Source organism: Camponotus vicinus, unplaced genomic scaffold (genome assembly GCF_025532165.1).
Source record: "Camponotus vicinus isolate PSW18456_S1 unplaced genomic scaffold, iyCamVici1.0 SCAF_4, whole genome shotgun sequence".
Classification (NCBI taxonomy): Eukaryota; Metazoa; Arthropoda; class Insecta; order Hymenoptera; family Formicidae; genus Camponotus; species Camponotus vicinus.
Window position 1 is genome coordinate 17965350 of NW_028141976.1, and position 25600 is coordinate 17990949.

The 25600-nt window shown below is 34.3% G+C and overlaps 1 protein-coding gene and 2 long non-coding RNA genes across 5 annotated transcripts in view; 1 reads left to right on the top strand and 2 right to left on the bottom strand.

The window, feature by feature from the left end:
• LOC145970900 (uncharacterized) overlaps window positions 1-23311 on the top strand; it is a 113841-nt gene extending 90530 nt beyond the window's left edge. Inside the window, exon 4 of the long non-coding RNA XR_014438666.1 lies at window positions 23073-23311. This is a non-coding gene — a long non-coding RNA (uncharacterized LOC145970900). The remainder of the gene's footprint in view (window positions 1-23072) is intronic.
• Window positions 1-25600, bottom strand: part of LOC145970898 (uncharacterized) — a 161010-nt gene that overhangs the window by 59135 nt on the left and 76275 nt on the right. The window lies entirely within an intron of this gene.
• Window positions 16920-22232, bottom strand: LOC145970818 (uncharacterized). Of its 3 annotated transcripts, XM_083097817.1 has the most exons (4): window positions 18788-20522; window positions 17496-18701; window positions 17333-17405; window positions 16920-17227 (listed from the first exon to the last, which is right to left on the bottom strand). In XM_083097817.1, the coding sequence occupies exons 2-4, from the start codon at window positions 18699-18701 to the stop codon at window positions 16938-16940; spliced, it is 1569 nt and encodes a 522-aa protein (XP_082953943.1). In that variant the 5' UTR covers window positions 18788-20522; the 3' UTR covers window positions 16920-16937. The 3 variants fall into 3 exon arrangements, with proteins under 3 accessions (XP_082953943.1, XP_082953940.1, XP_082953939.1); XM_083097814.1 differs by lacking the exon at window positions 17333-17405 and having other exon boundaries at window positions 17083-17239; window positions 18788-20524; XM_083097813.1 differs by lacking the exon at window positions 18788-20522 and adding an exon at window positions 22009-22232 and having other exon boundaries at window positions 17188-17405.

Consider the following 25600-nt stretch of genomic DNA (forward strand, 5'->3'; position numbering starts at 1 on the left):
CTTCCCGTAGGCGGGAATGAAAGATGAACTGCTCGAATCGTAATCGAATCGAGTACCTGCATTGTTTCAGATGCCCCGTCGTTGCGCGATATTAACTCTGTCGTTGCGGTTCGCTCTGTATTCTGGCATTTGAATTACGTACGCGATATTATTTGAAATACAAGTTTTTAATGCATCTATACTGTTACGAATTTTTTAATTTTTTTCTAGTTACATATAATATTGATATACTTTTCGGTAAAAAAATTGTTGCTTTAATTTTTATGTGTGTTAAGTTAATACAGATCATGTAGTTGAAACATCAAGCCAGATTTCCCACGATTATTTCTCGCGATGGAACCTCCTGTCAAACCTGCGCGACACGATAACCGTAGCACATGGCATAAATCGCCGCGTAATAGAATAATCACTAGCTGCCTACATGATGCACACGCAGCAAACACGTAAAAAATAGCGATGGATAATCTTCTGCTGCCGTTCGTCGTCGAGATCGCCACAATTATACCATCTCAATCATCCAAATTAGCTGTAAGCACCGCATGATCGTCGGTGTTGCTGTAATTGGATGGTATGGATATATCTGCGACAAATCACGACCGCTTTCGGTCCTTGCTCCAGTCTGATTTTCCCATAGTATATCAATTTGATTTACGATCATGCTCCGGATTCCGGAAAATTATCGAGACGCTGCGCAAAAACGTGATAGAAATGATGTCGCGAAACTGGATCGAGAGTAAAAATTATCGAGAGCAAAAATTCTATGCGTTACATTCCCACATAAACAAAATGCTATAACACATATTCAAGTGCGCCAGAAAATCTTTGTGAATGATATGTGCACGCTCGTGACATTTTGTTTGATCAGCGAATTAATAAATCATGCAAAGTTGTGACGTGCGCAAAAACGTACGATCGCGCCAATTTCTGGACCTGAGATATATTATGTTATAGATTACGAAGGATTTTTTTTTGTGATCGCGCTGTCAACCATAAACCATTTATCGTTGCTTAGGTTTGAAATTTTCATCGATATATGTGCTGCCGATCCCTCGCGATTCGTTTTCCTTATTTTTCTACACGACAAAGTCGAAGCATGAGAATCGATTCATTTTTCTAAAATTATAGACTTGTGATTCCAAACGACATTGATTAAAGAATAATTACATTATTGTAAAAGGATACGTGTTCTGCGAATAAGATCTTTTTCTCTCTTTATATTTATTCTGATTTAATTTCACTATTTTATCATTTTATCATTTCTTTATTTTTTTTATAAAACTCATGATGAAAATATATACTATATGTATTTTACATATTCGTTATCACAAAAAACGCAATGATGGAATCAATTCTTTTATCTATAATTGGTTGCGTTTTAATTACTCGTTGCGAAACGTCGGATGTACGTCATCAGATAAGAAAATCACGCGCCTCGTGCCTATTTGGCCTTATGATCCGTAAGCTTCTAACCAAGTGCTCGTTACCGGCGTGACCTCTAACAGTTGCGCAATTATCGGCTTGAGCGATTCCTGGTGGTCTTGGCGATACGCCAAGAATAAATGAACAATTTATATAATTCATACTGTACTTTTTTTAAAAATTTTATTTGATTTCGTAGTCAAGACATTTATTAATTTAAATCTAAATTTTATCTTAATGTTGTGTTAAATTCGTTCAAGCTGGCCAATTTCAGGCAATTAAATTGCGCGTGAATTAATCTTAGAAAATCGTTTCACCCTCGTTTCCAAGTATTCTGATCAAGATCGATTCGCGGAGATTATATCTAAATGGCGTGATCGCAATTTTATCGGTGTGACGTTTCGCATTTCTACGTCGGCTAATACATCGGTGTACCACAATTGTTTCGTGCGTGCGGATTAATTGGACGATAAAACACGAGAAGCGAATGAGCGAGTGCCGCCGGGTAGATAAAGCCGACGCAAGTTCCTCGGTCACGCTGGCTGGCCAAACACAAAGAGACCTCGAAGCCCGAAGTCACGTTTGTCAGGATCGCGTGGGAGTCTGAGGCCGAATTGGTAGATGAACTGGAAAATTGCTCACACCCACGACGCCCGGCGCGCCGGAATTGTCGTAAGATTATATAGGACGGTATGACAAATGCGTCTCGTTTAACTCTTCGTTTCTTCATCATTTTTATTAGAGATTTTTATTCTTCGACGCATTGCGATTTACTCAATGCGCCCTCGTTTCAATCTTGGCCAACTGTGAATTGTTTCAAATGTCAGAATATCGAATTATTTCTTTTTGTTGATAAATTTGTTATGTTATGAAAAACATTCTTATTTTTTTCATCTTTTAAGAGTTAAATTTTCTAGGTGAATTTAATGAGAAAACTGATTTTATTTAAGTAAATATTATAAAGAAATATATAAAAAATTGTTTCGAACATTGAAATCGTCGAGGCTGCGGCGCCTTAATTCCCGCAACCTGATATACTCAGAATCATGATTCACGGCGTATGATCTCCAGCGAATAATTTTCAGCATTAATTCATTCTATCTTAATTAACGCAAAAATAATCGAAATCGATTAAAGGTCGCCGATAAATCGGCGTCGTCGCGTCAGATATTATCTGACAAAGTGTGTAATGATAATCGCTGCATGTGTAGGACTTTCATTAGCACTTTTAAAACTTAATCTTTCGAAGGTAGCTGGTCTGCGAGTGACTTTGCCAGAGACTAATGTAATTCCGCGAGATGCGTTAAACACGACATATAATTTTTCACGGTGGCTTGTGCTAGAAATTATTGCTTGCGATTGCATGAGAATCGGCAATTAAACGGCCAGTTCGTTGTCACGTTCATATAAATCCATGCTTCGGGCGATGTTAACTTCGAGACGATGTTAATCACGACGTTTCGTCGCTAATATATGCCACACGAACGACATACGCGCGCGCGTAACTCCCGGAGGCTATCGGCATCGCGTATTCATTCGCAGCCTCGCGAGCGAAGAATTCGATCGGCCTAATTTATCGGTCTTGAAGAAAAATAGAACGCGTGAGATTATAAGCTGCACGTCTCGGCTGTAAATTGAGGCGACTCTTATCGCTTTTAAAGATTATATTCAAGCAATTATTACATATCAATTATGCGAGAGGACGATTCATGTTCCTTTTTAAATTCAACAGCTTTGAATTCATCGGATTGAATTTATCTTATTGGCCGAGAATATATATTCTTGTTGAAATCCGTCTCCTTTAAATTTTACGCATTACGAAAGTAGCAAAACACTCGATACTTTTATTTATAAAAGAATTTGAATCTTATAAATTGCAGAAGTTCGTTAATACTAAATGAACTTCGCAGTTGTACAACTACACGCTATCTATTCTGCGAAATTTGAGTTACAAATTTTAGCAACTCTGTCAGATTAAATGCGTCGATAGTATTTGCGCGAAAAATTCTGCGCATTCTCCGATCGCCCGCGGTGTGGTTAACGATGCGCGACGTGACATCATCGACATCGGGGCTGATACACACGTGGATTTAATGTTGTCCCAGAAAATGCGCGCGAATCTTGCGGAGTGTTTCTCGCATTGCGCATCGTACGCGCTTCGCATACCATGCCCACGCATACGTGAGTCAATGCAACGGAATATGACGCCAAGGGAGATCCGCTAGGGATTTAGGTGACTCGCGCTTGAGTCATCTCATGAACGCGTTCGTAAAAAAACACGCTCGTTTTCTCTACTGCGTGTCAAGTGATTGCGATTCTATTGCTCTATCACTTGCAATACTGATGAATCAATGTCGCAGCAAAATTAGAACCAAAGGTCGCACTACTATCCTTCATAGAAAATTAGTTTCTCGTGCACCTCTTGGTCGACATCGATTAGCAGAGATTACAATTGAGGTTTATCGCCTCGCCTTTCTCCTCGCGGATGCCAGAAACGAGCTCCGCGCGAGCGACGTACTTAGTTAATTATCTTCAACAAAGAAATCACAAATTGGTTTCGAGTGCGTAACATTCGCGCGATTGCACGCGGCCCAGGCTATTATTACTATACGGTTATCGCCTCTGGTCATTAGCCCGCGACCGGAGGAACGAGCCTCATTAATAATTATCTGCCATACCCTTGGACTCGCCTGGCTAGTCAAGCTTTTATCTCTCAGATTTTCGAGGGAAGCCGCGAGAGGCGGATTAATATCGCCCAGGTAGCGCATTTCGTGAGAATCTTAATGAATCGAGCTACACCATCTGTGCACCACATCTATAAATTATTTCTCATGCTATAACTCTTAATAATGCTACACTGTTCTCATACTAATTGTTAGGTATCGTTACTAATTATAGCAATAATAATAGGAGACATTTCACAAGTTATCAATTAAAGGAATCCTATCTTGGCGTAGATTTTAGATATAACACGGATTGCGATGACTTTGGCATATATTAATTCCGAAACCGGATTCTCTCTCTCTTTTTCTCCCCCTCTCTCTCTCTCATTGACGTAAAATGAGTCAGAGCAACGTAAATGACAGTAGTGGACAGCCATTCACATCTATTTTCATTCAGGTGAATGCGTCATGTTCGACCTTTGCTCACCATTCTCGGAATTGGCATCACACGATCGCAAATCGTTTCACACGTTTCTGTAAAGTGAGACTCGCGATATTCGATGCACATTACGGTCGTCTTTATTTTGCTACCGAATGAGATATTTTATCCAGTCTACTGAATTGAACAAAAAAAATGCAAGTTTTAATTTATTTTGTTTTTCGAAAAGAAATGTTATGTTCGTCGTACTGTGAATTGTGCAATTCTCAATGGTACGATCCATGTTACTACAGTAACAAAGTTTACGCGTGAGTTGCTCGCGACCACAAATAGAACTGTCAGAATTGGATTAAGCGCGATGAGATAAGCGGTGAACCGCAATAGCTACCGTTAAATGAAAGTTCTCGTTTCCCTTAAATTTTGCACTCGCGGCATTAACATTTCCTATCGTATTCTCAAACTGTGCATTTAATCTCGAGAAAGACATCCTCGCCTCAATCCGCTGCATTTATCTTTGTGTTATTATTATGACTTATCGCAATCTCTTACATGCCGCTTATTTTCTGTTACAATAGATATCTTTGTGAGCTAAAACTAAGCCATCTCACTTTCAAATCTAGCAATATAAGTATAGATATAATCAATGCAATAATAATCTATCTTTGTTACAAGGAATAAAATATTCTTATTGCATTTAAATGCTATCGTTTGAAAATTGAGCAAAACAAATTCAATATCGAAAGGATCTTTCAAGATATTTTATTCCTTATATCCGCATATGTTATCGGCCGGCGTCGCGCATTATTTCGTTTCTCGCAATGCAAAGGACGATCGGCTTCTTGCAGTCGTTTCTAATCGCAAAATGCCGCAGGTGCAGCTGTCTACCTCTGGAACTGAGTATCTTGTGCAGCTTCTTCCTCTCCACACATTCGCGTTTCTTAATCGTTCAGAAGTATCCGCTTTGCGAAGCAAAGATGCGCTTGTCTACGTAATATCATCTTTTTATAAATCTCTGGCTCGCAGCGTTTCCACGATCTTGAGAAAGATCTTTTTATTTCCTCTTCTCTTCCTATACTTATATATATATGATTGCATCGACACGAGTGATTGAGATAATCACTTTACTTTCTTGTTAGTAATACAACATTAATTGTAAGAGATACTGCTTCGTAGATTCGTAGAATGTATTTTTAGATTTGATAAATGTTACTAGTTTCGTAAATTTAGTTACTATTATTAGAAGACGTTATTTTATAAATAAATATTTCTTTTTATTTCACATCGTTAATGATAGATTTACTGCAGCGCGTTTTAATTTTAATATATTTTTAATTTATTCGCCTGATGCATAACAAATTTATCTGGACACATTGATTCATAATTTTTTTTTAATTGTAGATTTGATCTTAAATCTGTTTTAAATTTTTGAAATAAAAATATCTAAAGAAAAAGGTACATTTGGCAAAAGAAAAATATTCTATCATTATTTCCAAATGGGAAAATGTTTTACTAATTAAGCTAAATAATTCACGAATTCTGAACAATAAACATTGCATTTATAACTGTCTAAACACTCTCTATAATTTTGTTAGCTTTTGATGCAACTTATTATCTCTTGTTATTTTTTGACAAAGGAATTATTATTTTATCATTAAATCATTCAGATGATTATATTAAATATCATTATTGTCATATAAATGTAAAATTTTTAATTTTTTCAAATATAATATTTTGACACGTCATTTCCTTTGTCATGTTTGTGCTGGCAATAAATATTAAATTCAGTAATTTAACAAAATCTTCATTATTACATTGATATTAGCACAAAAAAGTACAAATGAAACAAAATAAATACTCGCGTTTGCGAGTAGAAACTTTTGCTTTGGCGTTGCCTGGGGCCGCGTAATCAGACTCGGTGCTATTCCTCTTGGCGAACCGACACGACGAATGATGCGGCGGACTACGTCACATCAGTTAATGGTCTACCTTGAACCCGTTACCGTGAAGACTCCATTCGACCTGGCAAAACCGGCACAAAAAATGGTGCGTCGGAGGGATATCTATGCTGAATATAGAGGTAGATATGCGGTTGCAGGTTGCGGCAAAGGTCGTCGGGAGGCTCCGAGGTGAGGAGTTCCCACACTTCGGAGCTGCCTGCGGCACTAGAAACGCATGGGTCAGACGCCACTATACCGCCTGTGGCGGCTGTTCTGGCCGGCGCAATGTTACACGAAACGAATCACAATTTTTCCGCTATTAAGCATGAATTCTCAATTTTACGATCTAGTTGCTATTAAATTACAAACTTGTAAAGTTTAACGATTCAATATTTTAGCCAATTCTATTATAACAATATTGACCGCTAAAAATGTATCATATTTTTCAGAGAAGGGAACTCAAAAGACACTAGTTAATTTTTATATAAAATCAAAAATTAAAAAATGAGTCAGAATAATCGTGAAACAAAAATATTCGCCAGAAAATTCAGGCAGCCGCATTAATTTACAGATTCGATGCTCGTTAAAGACGATTATAAAACTAGTGGAGAAATTTTCGGCACATCCGGAAATGGACAATAAGCGAGCTCATAGCTTCGTGTAACAGAGTCTGAAAGTGGCTCGGGGCTCGGCGCGTGCAGGACGTGATTGTGTCGCGTCTCTCGTCTCTCTCGTCCTCGATCAAGCAGCAAGTTTCTCTCTCGTTCCATCGTTGCCACCACCTCTCATCACTCGCCCCTACTACAGGCAGACTTTTACCTTTTCGACGTCCGACTCCTTTTTGCTTCTCCTTCGCTCCTCGCCACGATGGAGAGGATGACTCCCACCGCCTCCGCTCGACCACGACTCCGCAGGCTCGGCTCGTGCTGCTCTTGCTGTACCTAGCAGACTCCCAATGGCGTAGATATCAGATTTTCTTAAAGAGAACCCGTACGAATTGTCGGGATCGATAATATTTGAAATTCAGACACGTCATTGGTTAATTATAGTCCGAAGGGGATGATGTGAAAGGAAGTTGATAGAAGTAACAGGAGCGAAATAGAAAGTTTATATGTATGATAGTCATTAAGTCATGATTCTTATTAAGATTTAAATTTTAATAGATCCGTTTTGAGTTCGTATGACATTATATTCGAAACATTATTGGAGCCAATTTACTCTCTTGATATTATAATGACAGTTTATATTCTAAAAATCAGACTCTTAATATACACTAAAATAGGCGCACAATGAAACCGATCGAAAGCTAAATAGCCTCTTGTTGTTGACATAAAAATCGCAACGCGACTATTATCCACCGAAGATTAAATTCCTCTGTTCATCGGGCGGAACCTGTTCGCGCACAAATGCAAAATCACGAAGATGTCTATCTGTCATTAAACGTAAGAGCCAATCAACGAGTATCGGCCGGATATATTTTCGCGCCGATCACCGCCGGCACTTTGCTGCCCATCGCTTCGTAATCATCGTCGAAAGGAGAAGGGAGTATCCTTTTACCGAGAGGGACATGTAAGATCTTGACAAATCATCTCGTTAGGCTCGATAGTTACGCCAGTGTTCCTAGGCAAGGCGCGTGGCTGGAATGCGGCACGACGATGCTGTCGCGAGCGACTGGAACTTGCCGCGCGCCACTAGAAGTGGGAGAATGGGAACCAAGGTTCCCGGCGAATGATATCCTCTCGCGAGAGCAAAAATATTTAAATTGCTTAAAACATCATTTTTGCTCCGCGCAAGATATCGATCGATTCCGTTGCAAAAGAAAGTCGCGATTAATCTCGCGAAAATAATTTGCGAATTCTTGAAGAGAAAGAGAGAATAAAAAATCTACAAGGCATACGAAAGAAAAATATTATTAAAAATATCAATAAATTGGAGATGCGCTTTCGTGCTTGTAATTCTCGTCGCGATAAACATTGCTGATCACGATGTTAGATTAAGGCATTAAAACATTGAATTAAAACATGAATACGGCGAGTTTATAATGGTACTTTCATGGACGCCCACTGAGACTTTTATAATGCAACAGCGGCTAAACCCTGCCAATTACATCTAACTCCCTGCGCGTCCTGACGTTTAGGAAATAAACCTCTTCGTTATAATACGCCCCATACGCGGACCATCGTCGCCATAGGTCTCGTCCTTTAATCAGCGATTCTACATAGCTAGCGAATGTACGGTGCTTAATAAGAGGGACCGACTTAATTACGAGGATATATGGCGAATGCGAATCCCGTTCGGTCCCTTCGAACCATACATAACGTCAACTATATCGAACCAAAGCCCGATTTGCATACTGAGCGGGATGCTCTTCTTTCTCTTTTCCCTTTTACGAATTCGACGACGCGTAACTCCCTTGTCGCGAAAATATTATTTCGTACGCCAGAAGTCCCGGGGTGTCTTATCGTCTCCTTCCTTTTTTCGGAACTTAATATACGCGCCTAATGAACGCTGATATCTACAAACGCCTCGATCACAGTATATACAGTAGCGCAACTCCCTGTCGGCACCTTTGAAGTTTGTGTAGCATAAAATGAAATGCGCATGCGCGAAGTCAGCGAGTATACTAGTACTGCCATCTGTACTTTCCTCTCATTCTCTCCTTTGGTTTTCGTTCTCTTTCTAACACATTATAATATGTAATATAAATTAAATTCAATAAAACTTGAATATATGTACATAAAGAAATTGTAAAAAATATAATACAAAATATATAATGCAAATATATATAAAAAATAGTATATATGACATGATGTGAATATTAATTAACCATTTTATATGTCATATATAACTGATAGCAGAAAAGATATATACTCATAATACTCATATATAATTTATAATATATTTACATATTAATACTTATATATATAAGTTTTAATATATTTATATATTAATTGTACATACGTATATTTTATATATATATTCAAAAACTTAAAATTAAAAAAAAAACATTTAGATTGAGACTACAATCACTTAAATTTTATTATATAAAATATATATATTTATGAGCAAAATGAATAAAAAAACAAGAAATATATATTTGTTAATAATATATATTTATTTATAAACAGTTGTATTTCGTTAAAAATATTTATTTCACAAACAGACATAATCTTGATGTATGTACAATTAATATATAAATATATTAAAAATTATATATATAAGTATTAATATGTAAATATATTATAAATTATATGTGAGTATTATGAGTATATATCTTTTCTGCTATCAGTTATATATGACATATAAAATGGTTAATTAATATTCACATCATGTCATATGTACTATTTTTTATATATATTTGCATTATATATTTTGTATTATATTTTTCACAATTTCTTTATGTACATATATTCAAGTTTTATTGAATTTAATTTATATTACATATTATAATGTGTTAGAAAGAGAACGAAAACCAAAGGAGAGAATGAGAGGAAAGTACAGATGGCAGTACTAGTATACTCGCTGACTTCGCGCATGCGCATTCCATTTTATGCTACACAAAATCGGGAGAGTTGCGCCACTGTATATACTGTGCCTCGATTTCGGCGTCGTTGCAAAAATGTACCACGTAAGTTTAGATAAGCGTAGGTTTTACGAAAACGGACAAATCTGTATTCAGTACGTGCACTCGAGGAATAAAACACGTTGTCTTAAGCCGAGATAAAATTGTTGCACCTGCCGCGAAAGGCGGAGGAAAGAATCGCGAATCGAGATCGCGAGCTCTCGCGAGAACACGAGCGTTCGACCGACCGCGCGAATCATGATTTATGCAGTGGTGCTAGAGCATATGGTCCAGGGTATATCATTGTTGCCATCACAATGGCACGAAATGCAATACTCACGCTATCGGGTGCGCTTTCGCATAATGTGTCATAAATAGGCGGCGCGCACAACGCCGTTCGCATACCGTGCTGAAACAATAACCATTGTGGTGGCTGGTTCTGTTTATAAATAAGCTTCTATAAAAGCCCGGGCATGCGCTGAGCATAAGCGACCGCGATCAGAGGCGGGCTACGTGGAAGCGCGGGATTTTTATCTGGAAAGAATCGGGACGTGCGTAGGTGGTCTTATCAGGTCGCGCAACACCTCGACCCAGCAATGCAATTTAAAAAATTACATTTCTCATTGTGCTATCGCGATAGATTTGTGGCAGAGTCTCGCAAAATTCACTCCTGTTACGTAAGATTTTTTTTATATATTTCTTATTTTATATTAAAATTATTTATAAAAATATGTTTGATAAGAAACTTCTAAAATAAAGAATTAAATTTTTTTTTTATTTCAATATCGAGATGTCTCACTGGTATCTATGATGGTATCCTCCCTCTTTTATACTCGCGTCGTAACACACCTTGATGTTATCATTATATCGTTGTAATTAGGAATTTCTTCCTGCGGTACGATACTTGATGTTTGATTTGACTTATTCTTTATGTAATGCGCGGCTCTTACTATATCGCGTATTACAGACCACTCAAACAAAATATAGGTCTCTTATCACGATAAATTATATTATAGGTATTACGATCTGCCCTTCAGTCAACGAAATATTCTCATATGTAGTCTCTCGTATTTACGTTTAAATTTATTATTACTTTAATTCTCGTTATTATATACTTCGCTACCTTGCTTCAAGTTGCTTGCTTCTCCCTCCGGGCGGAAATCTCGCGGGCAAGGGTCAAGGAAAATTACTCGATATATGGGGAGAAAAGGAGCTTGAGGCTCGCGAGCTCACGGCTATCGATTCGCGTGTCAGGATCCTGGCGCGTTGCGAGATTCCGTGCACATTTTCACGACCGTAACCAGTGCTTCTCGGTCCAGGATAGGGGATCGCGAGGGATCTCTTCTCGTCGGACGTGCGAGAAGCGCAGTCTTCCCTGCAGCGTAGTCTCGCATGTGCACTCTTGATAATTTTCTTCTGTTTTTCGACTCGTATCGTTCTCTGGCATTTATCAATCGATCGTTTATGTAATTAAAGGTATGGTATCGTTCGATGTAACCTATATAAATAATGATATATCTTTTATCGAGCACATTTTATGTAATTCAAACGCCTCGAAAAAAACCCGTTACCACAAGAAGTTCAGTAGCATTAATGTGTACGGTACACGCGAATATAACTTTTAGTTGAAAATTTAATCTCGTAAGGATTTTTGTAAATTTTTATTTCCGCCAATAGCCTGATTTTAAAGATGACCAGTATCTCTCCTGACATTTAATATTTACGAGCAACATTAGTGGATAGATACTTAATTTATATCCGTCTGTTGTAAACAGCGGGGAGCGTTTGAAAAGTTAACAATGCCGGCGATGGCTCAACAATTAATGGGTTACGAAAACCTCGATCCTCCGACTGGATAAGAATTACAAAGCCGCGAAACGAAAGATATCTCGTCGTGACCCTGCGTTATGAGCGAGTCAGAAACAAGTCCTGCGGTGCGCGACCGTGATCTCCGATCTGGATCGCTTCGGTGATCCGGTTTGTAACCCCGCATCGAAGGCGAAGGCTCACAATTACTACAATGGCGAAACGGCTCGAGGGTGCATTCGTTGGTCGTGCGACCTAAGTACAGGCTACGGATCGAGCCTTCGTTCGCGGATCGTTACGTCCCCCGCGATCCCATCGTCGATGATTACTGTCCGCGTTTCGAAAAAGGGACCCCCGGGCCCTCCAGCTGCGTTCACGTGCGCGAAAAGCGCAGTCACTCACGAAATTGCGTGTCGATCGCCCGAAAGAAACGCCGACGATTATCACATGTGATTGTAAAATGATGAGGTGAGACTCGAAATTTCTCTTGCCTACTCATTATTTCGGGAATTGATCGGGTGTATTAATCAAAAATACACAACCGAATTTCTCATTTCTAACGAATATTTAATTACGACAAATTACGAAAAAAAATAGCACGCACGTTTCGATATTTCGTATATTTCGATGGTTCGAAGTACATATTTAAGATACTTGGATCATTAAACTTATGTTTATTATAGTCTACTTGATTTAACGCGATTAGGCCATATATTATGGAATATATAAAATTGTAAATAAGCAAATCAACATTTTTGACTTTGCTTACTTCCGTTACCGCCTTGTGCCTGGTCAATTTGCTTAATGCTTATGTCTTGCTGCTTACTTCTTCTATGTGTCATGGCCCTTAGGCGACCAAGTGTCTAGACTTGTTAAAGGTCACACCGGTGAATGGGAGAATAGCTTACTATCCTTGAAGTCAATCGTCATGCTGTCTACGCTTATTCTAATGAATGTTCATTTTCATACAATATTTAAATACAATACTTTAAAGTGTTAACACTCTGAAATATGTTGACAGCACAATAATTTTAATTTTTTTCACAGCCTTTGAACTTAAAAATTTATTCTCGATATTTCTTCACATATGTGTAATGAAACTTTAACTTTATTATTCCTTTAATCTTGCATTCACGTGGAGATAATATCATTATTCGAATGATCGCTCATTTCATTATCGGAACTAATCGTTAATCGATAGCATCTGTAATCCATCATTTTTATTCCTTACACACAGAGGAAATGAAAAAAAACGCGCCACGCAAAATTTACATATTATAGATTAAAAATGGCATTCATTGAATGACGAATTCCTTTAATATGTTGTACGTACATTGATCGTCATGCACAATAGAAGCGGCGAGAACTACTTGTCCTTCATTCGCGTGTCCGTTGCACCTCGTTTCTCGATGGACGAAACGAAGGACTCTTTTCGGCTCGTTTAATTGGGCGCCTTTGATGAACAGATTCATTTGCATACATTTTAACGAAGCCAAGAACATTGTCCGCCCGTAGCGCGTAACTGCTCGTCCATCGAATAATTAATTAACGAGACGTATCGGCCTTTTATCGTCTTCGTCAGAGCGTCGAATCAGGTTACGCGTGTCGCTTGTATTTAGTAATTAATGAGATGTTTGATTAATACACGATCTATAGGCGCACACGTGGGAGTAAAAAACTAACAAAGTCCGGGGCGTATTAAAGGATAAAGCCTTGTACTCTCGTTTTATTATCGCCGAGGTATCGTCTCGCAGTTATTGCGATTAATAATTAATGAGCACCTTCGTGATGGGCGTCTGACGGTCGCGCGTGCACTTGATGCATTTACTCGCGCACGTGCTTAATAGTGTTATTAAGCTTGTATTGCTAAACCGCATAGTCTCGCATTAGAATGTCGTTATGAATGATTTCATAAGTGAATTATTTACTAAGTGATATATTTTATATTTATTAATGTATCGCTTAGATCATAGCGGATTGAAACGTTAGAAAATTGCGTAAACGACCATAAGTTTTTTTTTATGAAATCGTTTGTCTCCGCAGGAAGTGAAGGATGTAAACCAACAATGTGCGCAAGAAGCGCGAAGAGGTAACGTCTCTAAAATCCAATTTGATCGAGTCGCTTGATAGCTAAGCGGTCCAGGTGGATGCGAGACATGCTTTTTGCAGCAACATTTTTGCGCGTCGGTTACGCGCTTGACCACGCCCGCGTATACGCGAACTTGGACGCGAGAAAAACGCCGAGGTCTTCCCGCTGACGTTCTTAAAGAGGCACGCCGAGGTGTTTCGGATCGCTTAGCGCGAGTTATTCGCGCGAGATTCCTTTGTCCTTGAAAAAAAGATAATAAAAACGCATCCATCAGTTTTTTCGCCAATTGCAAGAGAGATTTCTTCAAAATCTGATTTTCTAATTGCTCAAAGATATCGCAAATTAACATTTTTTATAATTTTGAGAAGGAGGAATATTTATTGCAAATATTCTGAAAATTTATATAATAAATTTTAATAAAAAATACATATTTTTGAGATCTTTATATTTTTGCAAAAATTGAAATATTCGACAGAAAAGATTTTAATTAACGTTGAATTTATGATACTCATCGTGGCTTTTTTATCTTAATTTTTCGCAGAGATTTTTATTTTTTACAGGATTAAGCTTATTTTAAAAAAGAAAGATTTTTTCTTAATATTTAACATTTATTCGAATTTTGATTCTCTATTTTTTGTAGAGGAAATTCATTTTTTAGTATTTTATTTTTTTTTAGGGAAAACTTATAAATTATTTAGAGGTATTTTTTTATTAAACATTTTGTTGCATACAAGGTGGAATATTTTTTTATATACTTGGCGTACTTTTTTTTTACCTTTATAAGTTTTTTTTAGAGGGATCTTAATTTTTCGCAGATGTAAGACGCATAATAATACTCGAATGTTTGTTTCATTCTAATTGCAAGTAGACCGAGGAGCGCAGAGAATGCGAAGCTTACGTTCAGGCTAATGATAGGTCCCATTAGGCCAGCTATAGGAGGCTAGACCGCGGAAAAAGAAGCGCGATTGTTTCTTTCTCCTTTTGGAACGGGCGCGTTTCCTCCGCGTGACAGCTCCAAGACACGGCGGATTTCGTTAGTCACTTTGTGACTTTTTGCATCGGTCTACCTCTCGCAGGCTCCCAGTGACGGCCATCTGCCGCGAGAAATGGTGGCGCGGGCGGCCGGTCCCCTATTTATTTTCTCGTCTCCAATTAATTTAGCCCGGGGAAGCGTGGCGTGGTCCCGGACGAAAACAAAGCAATCGCGCTCTGGTATCTGCGGTGGCGGGCTGCCCGCTCGTTTAATTAGCGAGTATTGTGCGGGCAAAAGGGAGTCGGGAGAGCACTCCGCGCGCCGGGCCCCGTGGGTCAGATATCGCGTAACAAGATCTTATTCAGTGTTCGGCGCACGGAGGGTTAATGATGCTATCGCTATACAGTGCCAAAGCGATCGCATTACAGATACGATTCCGGCGTATTTCGCATGGAGCGGGCCGCGACGGGGGGAGGCGCGTACGACGGTTCGATATTTCTTTAACGATCCGCCGCTGCGATTCTGCTCGCTGTGGCCGGCCTCTTCTCCTCTCCAGGTCCTTTTGTTCCTGAGTCGGGAGCGTTGTCGCGCTGCCGGATGTGAATTCTCGCGTCGAGCTGTAAATCGCGCTTAAACCGCGCCGCGTGCCCCACGAGAGGCCCTCGTACACTTCTCTATCGATCCTCGAACTAATATTAACATGCTGCATACAAATGTATTTTTTAATAAATTTTCACATCGTAATAAATGAATTTTTTCTATGACTTTTGGATTAATCGGACGAATATTTATAATCATGAGGGAATGTGTATCGCGATGCGAATTAATCCACACTGTAAAAAATTTTTGTGTAAATTTACAACTATTATAGTGGGTAATATTGAGACCAACTATTAAAGGTGTATATTTACATACATTAGTAAATTTACATTTCATAGATAAAATTATTATCTTAAATGGTAAGTAAGTATCTTGTACAAGTAAATTTACATGTTAGAAGTAGATTTCTAGAAATGTTTATGTAATAATACATTTTGTATATGTATTTATACAATTTCACATATTAAATTTAATTTATAGTATGCAAATGTATAGAAACTTTTATGTAATAATAATTTATATATTTGTAGTGATACAAAACAAGAAATGAAATTTACAATAATGATTGTAAATTTATGAAATTGTTTTGTAATAATAATTTACATACTTGTAGCGATACAAAACAAGAAATGAAATTTACAATAATGACTGTAAATCTATGAAATTGTTTTGTAATAATATTATAAATATTTTTAAAATTACATTTTACAATATTAAAAATACACTTTAAATTTATACTGTTTGTACTATAATAATAGAATTGCAGTATATTGCAATATATATATATATATATATATATATATATATATATATATATATATATATATATATGATGTTATTAAAATTTTTGATCTTATAGATATTAAAAGTATTTTGTATTTACAGAACAACATTGTATTCTCCTAACAAAATTGCATTATCGCAGCTCAGCACTACTATTTCTTCAAACTTGAACCATAAAGTTGAACAGAAAAATAGAGAATTATGTGGTTCAAAAAATAATTTCTGCATTTTATTTTTGTTTAAGTTTGCAGAATAGTGCTGTACTGCGATAATACAATTGTTAGGATATATTCTGTAAATACAAAATACTTTTAATATCTCTAAGATCAAAAATTTTAATAACATCATATATAAATATTGCAATATGCTACAATCCTATTATAATACAATTTTTAATATGAATAAGATTAAAGATTTTAATAATATTACAATGCAACACATAGAGAAATACATATATAAAAATATATTTTTTAAATAATATTTAATTTCTTTTTTATATTCTAATTATAAATTATTCATATAAGATTATGTATATAAATGAAGAATATGCAATAGTTTATTCATTTTAATAATTATTTATTTTTAATAATTAGATACATATGAACTATTAATAATGTTAATAATATTAATAATATTATTATTATACATATGTATATGTGTATACACTTATGAATTTGATTCAATATTTTCCTTGTCTACATTTCTCTCCTCAATGTCTCTTAATTTGTTGAAAAGTGAAAGCACTTTGTATTTAGTTGCGGCCTTACGTGATTTCGTACCAGACGTTGGATGAATATTCAAAAAATACTTCTGTATAAATTCCAAAGTACATGCACAGTGTGTAGGATATTCCATGTTGAAGACATAGTACGCAGACATCAACATTTCCAGAGATTCATAAAAACAATATGTTCTTTCAATCTGCATTGCTTCTATAAATAAATAGAACATCTGACGTTCCGTATCATCTGTAACACACAACCAAGCACATATACATATAAAACGTGATAATTAAATATAATAACGTGATATTAAATCTGTAAGAATATAAAATAACGTATATATAATTTTATCTATGATAACAATGCATGGTGCAGCAATAGGTGCTTCAATTTCTTTCAAGGTAGTCCCCTCCTATATAATAAATTAGTTATAAAATCATGTAATTTATACATTTATAAAATCATGTAATTGAGAAAGATAATGATACATAATAAGACTTACAGGATAAATTTTAAATAATGTATGGAAGTCCTCTTTAAAATGTTTCATAATAATTTTTATTAATTTAAGCTGTATTAGCTCAGTTGAATTAATAATATCCTTATACTTTTTAAGACGTCCATACATGAGTATTTTTTCCTGTTTCTTTAATATTTGTTCTTTTAGTATACTTATAGAGTGTCCCATTAATTTGTGATAATGCCAGAATATATACTTTTTTTGTAAAAGTATTGGCCATGAAGTTTTAATATCTTGAATCGTAGGTGGTTTATGGACATTATTAAGAAATAATCGTTGTACAGGATATGTTGTTTCAAGATATGAATAAATCTTTTTTTGAGTATCAGGATCGTTTTCTGCAGCATCTTGAAGGATTACTTGTCGTAGAAATACAGTTTTGTCTTCTATTGTATCTTCCGTTTCTGATTCAACATAATTGTCAGGCTGCCAATTGCTACATCCAGCTTTGGCAGATAAAACTTTTCGTTGCTTTTTCAGCGGTATATTTAAACTTCGACTCAAAGATCTTTTCATGTGTGGTCTATTAAGATAGCAATTTCTATCACGAAGTTTTAAATATAATGTGTGACTTCCATCTCCAAAACATTTACCATCTTCATCCGTATCCTTGAATTGAGGATATTTTTCGATGATCTTGTTAGCTATTATTTTAAATGCTTTAGATGGGATAAATTCTCTTATATTCCTCATTTCAGAAATTATACGATTTACAACAGCATGTATTACAAATTTGCTGCGATTTCCTGCTTCTAATTCTTTAAGCACTGTAGATTCCAAATTATCCCAAGGTATACGAAAATTTGTCCAAATTTCATCTGATTGTATTTTAATATTTGATACTGTTGTTGGCGATGAAACATGTCGTATGCTTGATGAGGAAGAGAAAGTAGACATGGAATCACTTAAGATATCACAGGATGCCGTACTGTGTAATTCAGTCTCATTTTGAGGTGACCAAAATTCTTCTGCTTGTAGTAACATAAAAGTTTCTCCAGAACAAAACTTTAAAACATCGTTATCGTCAACATTTGTACCATCCTTTTCCATAACTAGAGTAGAACCATTAATACCAAGTTTGTTGTTACTTTTTGTAATAAGTTCAGATAACATGTTATCAGATTGATTAATAACTAATGAGATTTTTTGTTTTCTATTGGCCGACCAAACTTTAAATAAGTATGACATCTGCAAAACAGAAAACATATATATACATGTTATACATAATACTAAAAATAATATTAAATGCTAAGTATTATTGAAGTGTTACTCACATAATCTTATAAATCAAGAGGTGCGTATTTGAAGATATAAACGGCAATGGAATTTAAGTGAGTTTCAAGGATAGGATGTGGAGCAAGTAAAGCAGAATAGGGAAACAAAGAGATTTTATCGATTTTATGATCTTCATTTTTAACTTCAAACTGTTCATATACTCCAAAATCAGAATTATATACAACTTTTATTGTGGTACCCAGAAAATATACGTTAGTATAAGAATTATTTATTAAAAAATATTTGATTTTACATAAAATAAAGTAATCGTAACAGTCTTTTCCTATACAGATACACATATTTGTTTTATATGCAATGCCTTTGAAAGTAATTTGTGAAGCTATATATTTAAAATTTTCATTCCTTTTACCATAAAAATAATCTATTATAACAGAAGAAATATTATTACTAAAGTTTTCTGGAATATATTCTTCTGCATTATCCGCAATTATCAAAGAACTGTATGTATTTTGTGGAAGTTGACTTTGTAAAAGTTGATGTTTATATGATAGCATTTTTGTTATGTTCTTATAATTTTGCGAGTGCTTAATAATGTTCTTAAAATATCTATGTTTACTTTCAAATCTTAAAGTCCATAAATGTTTAAGCGGTCCAAAAGATATAGTTAGAGAAGGATAATGTGAAATATAATGGTGTTTGGGTCTTAATTTTATGTTTGGAAAACATTTCAATCTTAGCAATAAATATTCATTGATTTTTTCCTGTAATAGCGCAACTTGACCAAAGGATAATGCAGAAGCAAAAGTCAAAGAACAGATTTCTCGAAGACACAGGATTAATAACCAAACATCATTTTCGATATTCTTGATTGAATCATAGATAGCTAAAGGAAGTATCAGTAATAATCTTTTAATTTGACTTGCAGTACCTCTAATTTTGCATGAATCATTTATGAGTGGAATGCTGTTGTAGTCATTTTCATTTAAGAATTTAATTTTTTGCAATCGAGAATTTAAAAACGTATAATTAAACCATCCTTCTTTAACAAAATACTTAATACAATACATAAGATCATAAGGAATAATACCTTCTAAAAGATCATGAGCTATACAGGACGGTAACCCTGGATTACATACATGAAAATGATTGAGTTCATTCAAAGGTGAATTTTGTTTTATGCCTTTTATGATTTTCATTGTTTGTTCCGCTTGTTTTACACATAAATTATAATTATCAGGATTTCTGTTTATATTTTTACATACATATGTTAATTGTAATTGACTTTGAGTTAGGTCACAAAAACGGCAAAAATATTCTGAGGAATTAAAATTTTCTGTAAAACCCCCTATTTGATGACTTCCTAAATTGTCACCTAACATAGCTACTACTGTACCAATGAAATTAATTGGTTCATTTGCAACAGAAATAACTATTCCGTTTTTTTCTAAATTTCTTAAGTCATTTATTAAGGGTTCTATTATCTTTTCCCAACCAAAGAATGTGATATATTTTTCATAACATAGAAAAACAAGTTGTATATGTTCAACCTTTGACCTTAGATAAGCAGGTAAATTTCCAAGGATCATATATAGACCGACGAGTTTAAACTTTTTTTTTGAGGCACCTAGTGGATTACATACTTCAAATGCATCTTGATATAATATAATTTGTAATGTATTTTTATTTCCTTGAAGAAAACTATTATTTTTTATTATATTACCACTTTGTATATCAAATAACACATTATCATTACAGGAATTATTATAAGAATTTAAGCAGAACTGTCGGATATTAGAATTAGTTAATAAGACTTCTAAAGTGTTCAAAATTGGAATGTAATGGTAATAGCATGGTTTGTGATTGTTATCAAATCCTAAATTTATTTGTATGGGCATTACGATGTGAAAAAATTTTTTAAAATAAATATTTCTTGAATAAGTACTTCTAAGACAACCATTTACAGAACTATAAATATTTGAAAGAAAAATATGACTACTTTGAAACATATCTGTAATTCTTGTTTTAATATCATTTTGTAAATCACTATCATTTAAAGTAGTGATAAAGTGCTGTTGAGAAAGTTCAATTATAGATGATAAACCATCAATTATAGCTTGCAAAGTACGTTCTGTCAAAAAATATTTTGTAATTAAATTTAAATATAACTGCGAAATAGATCTTACATAGTCTACTGCATTATTAGAAAACTGATTTAAAGTTTCTTCTTCTAAAAATGCAACACAATTATCACTAGTATCAATACGATTATCACAATTATCGAGATCTAATTCCTTTTGAGCATCATTAGCAACATATTGTTTACACAAATTCATATTTGAGTGATGTCTACATATGTGTACTGTATAATTATTGACTGTTTTAAAAAGTGTTGTATCAAAACAATCTGGGTATCCACAATATATTCCAATTTTACTTTGCCTTATATGACGATATAAGTGACTATTAAATCTCTTTTACTTGTGAAACAAGCATTACAATTCTTTTCTTTATAACGATAAATTACATCTATTTCTTTATAACAATCTTTAGTATGCCATCTAAAAATATGTTTTTTGAAGTTAAAATACCTATTAAACTGTTTTCCGCAACCTTTAAAATAACATTATTTGTAAATGAGGTATGTTTTTATGTAAAATCTGATGTTTATTGTACAAAAGAATAGAAGGAAACATGGAATTTCACATTTGACATTTAAACATTTTTTCTTAAAATATTAGTTTTACCTCAACACGAAAGAAACGATGAAATTCAAAAAACGATGAGATGCAAAAGAAATGTAAAAGCAAAAAGGAAAAAATTGCCGTATTTTATCCAAAAAGTAACTGTAACAAATTTATTATAAGAATTACAAAAAAATAATAAAATTTTGTCGGTTTCACACATCAATATAAATCAATTTTAATTGTTTCATTATCATATATTTCTATAAAATAAATATAATTTTTTTATTTCATTATTTTCTCTATTTGTAATAAAATAACAGTGTGAACACTTTTCATAAAGTCGTTTCAGTGAATGTGTATATACGAATTAATGTTGATGTAAATATTGAAGTGCGTAATATAATTATGTATGTATTTGTGTTCATGTATGATGTACATTTGTGGTGTATGTGTCTGCGTATGAGCAGTATATGTCTATTCATGTGATGATCACGTTATAGATCATGCGCATTATGCATGATCTATAACGTGATCATCACATCTAATACAACAATTTTTTCTCTATAAATACTTACTTTTCTTTTGAGAAGTTTTCTATAAACTTATTCTTCAATTTAACGTCGATATTGCGGGTTTGCCTTAAGAACGTTAACTATTAACGTATTATTAGCCTGTATTTACGCACAAAGAGACAGCACACGTCTTCTTCACGTTCATGAACCTGTTTGTGCAGGCTCGTCGTACATACTCACACGCGATACGCGCAGAACGCCATCACAGTATGTCGATGAGTGATGACTCTTAACAGATAGCGCGGCAGCGCGATGTGCGACACGCGATTTTCGATTGTCGAAAGACGGCATGTACCGCCGGTATCGTTGAACGCGGCAATATTATCGACATATAGAATGGACTGAGCATCGCGATAGGCAAGCCAGCGCTCGCTATAAAAAGAAAAACGGGAGTTCTATGTTTGCCTCTCTTGCTAGCAACTCAATTTTTTTCTATATGTCGATGAAAATTACCAATGAGATGCTAGCGAGAGAGTGTCGAATTGTCTAACCTAGAGTTCTTAATTTAAGTTGCAACATTAATAAGCTGAAGAAGTTACATATGACTGTAAATTTACAATTATTTATTTTATTTATATAATAAATACTTTTATTAAAAGTTTTAGTAAAAATACAACTGTAATGTGTGAAATTATCATATAGTATGTAATATTATCATATGCTATAGATACTATAAGAAAAGTATGTAAAATTACATACATAATTAGTGTAACAATTACGCTATTTATAACGAAAATATATAAATTCATGTACTTTTACAAAAATTAGTTATTTTACTCTTTATTGTGTAAATATTCGTTTATATTTGATAAGAAATTACAAGGTTAAAAGTGTAATTTTTAAATTTTATATTAATGTTACAAAAAATTGTACATTTACGTAAAATCCAAAAATTACACTTTTAACCTTGTAATTTCTCATCAAATATAAACGAATATTTACACAATAAAGAGTAAAAAAACTAATTTTTGTAAAAGTACATGAATTTATATATTTCCGTTATAAATAGCGTAATTGTTACACTGATTATATTGTAATTTTACATACTTTTTTTACATGCACGTTAGCGTTATAAGTCTCTTGGACGAAGATGGACGAGAGATACTTAAAATTCCCATTTCGCGGATGACGAATCGTGCTTATGGTGACTCGGCGAGTTTGCGAAACAGTCTTCGACTTAGCCTGACGTCAAGGACGCGCAATCTCCCAGTTTCTTCGGCGTCTGTGGGAACTCAAACCTTCTCACGTCCGTGCGCGCTCGATCGTCGGCGAGCCTTCTCGCGTTGCTTCTCGCAATGTTCCTGAAATGATGGGAAGTATCTACTTATGACTCTAGACGCATTCTCACAATTTATTCCTAAATTATAGGTACTCTCGGAAAAAACGTTTCGGTCAATATCTAGGTAATATGATAATAATATATTGCAATTATCATATTTAAATCCACATGATGTTCAAAGAGATTTTTACGAGGAAAAAAGAAAACATAAGGCCGTTTTATTATTAAAATATTATCTTCTAAATATAAAATATAAAAAGAATTCTAATCGCTTCTTGTTTTCGAATAATTGTGGAGTAGAATTTGCAAAAATTTAAAACCAAATCGTGGTAGATTTTCTTTATTTAATTTGCTTTTTTAGCACTTGTTTATTAATGACATGAATATACACATTTGTACGAAAATAGGCGGAGTTCAGCGATGTGTAAATGCCATGAATTAATTGCTATATTAATTTCCTTCTCATCGTGTATATTATTGCTTAAGAACAAACAAGTATCAGCGGTCTGAGATATCGATAAGCAAACGATCTGGTAAAGCGGAATTTCATGTAGCGTAGCCTTGATATGGGCGGTCTGTAGTAATTTGTATGAGGTATATTTTTTAATTAGTTTATTTTAATTAAAAAAATATTTATAGCATATTGACGACAATCGGTGCTCGTTTTTTGGAGCATATTTATAATCGCACCAGTTTTTGCCCGATGAAACCCGTCCACTGAATACAAATGGTTTTTAGCTTTTTCGATCGATATCCGCGCTTTCGCGCCTTAATTAATTCGGGAGTGTCGTGAAAGTGTCGCGCGTCCATTTTTATCGTGATTCGGACGCGATTGTCATTAACGATCATTTTTTCGTGACTGAATACAGTGCGCGAGTGTAACAAATTTTAGAGAAAAAGGACTATTAACTAACTATTCCCATTTATTCCCGCCTATTTAAATAACTGAAACAAAAAGTAGAGAAAAAGATTCCTAGTATAGAAGCTTGTATTTAAAAAGAATAATTTTATAAAACACTATTGTTTTTTAAAAGAATAGTTTTATAAAAAATTACAAGTATAACATATTATTCCATTATAAGTGTAACACTATTCGAAATGTTTGTTTATTATTATATACATTGAATACAAAATTCAATGCGTACAATAATAATTGTTTGAAATATTATTAGTTGTGAACTTTGCTATAATTTGGATTTTATATGTTACAGATTAACACCTAGTCACATCTAGTCAATTCTGTTGGTGCATTGATTGGTGAGTAGTAAAATTTAAAATTATTTAAAAAATGTCAAGTATATAATATATAAAACAATAGATTACAATATATAGCATCTTTAGTTTTTTTTTAACATCTATTTGTTGCATATATATGTGGGTAATTTTTTATGTACTTGGCACGTTTTTTATCTTTTTTTTTAAAGGATTTTTTTATTGTCTCGTATATATAATATATGAAATTTATTCATTACTTATTTTACATATATCTTGTACGTTGAACACAATTTGAAATTCAATCTGCCAACTATAATTTTGCTAAAATCTTTACTATTATGGCACACACTCAACTTTTTTAAATAAGATACTATTTAAATTTTTACACATAGACAGTATATCTCTCCAGACTCGAAATTTTCCTTCTACTTGTGACCTTATTATTTAATCTAACATTTGCTTTGATATTTTAAAGAGTCAGTTACTCTATTTTTAACTTATTTAATCTATAATTTTGCCGAAAGTTTCTGTGGGAAACTGTTTACTTTCTATCTATTTGAGACACAAAATTCAATTCGAAGTTCAATAAAATATAATCAATTCAATAAAATATATTCGTATATAAATTAAATCTATCAAAATCCTTCAGAATCTATAAACGTAGAAAAATAAAGATTACAAATAGGAGCCAAATTTCACGCGACTCGAGATATCAGCGCAGAGATAAAATTTTGAAGTCATTTTTTATTAATTTGGAACAAGGGATAGGGGTTAATCGAGAAATTCTCAATAAAATCTTATACATGTTGCACTTTGAGAATGATTAATTAAGCTTGCGTGCGTAGGCAGTAATGCAGTAAATGAATGATATAGCAATTACTCGATGGAATTTATTATAATAATATAATATAATGATTCCACGCTTTTTTACTTACGCTCATTTTCATTCGTTTATACGCAATTATTTGTAATCGATGCGAAGTATACACACGTGTAATTTATGGTTTCGCGTAAGTGAATTATTTCAAAAGGCATTTGATGCGGATCGGGATTTCGCTCGATTTTACTTCAATAGCTAACGAAACAATGAAACTTATGCGT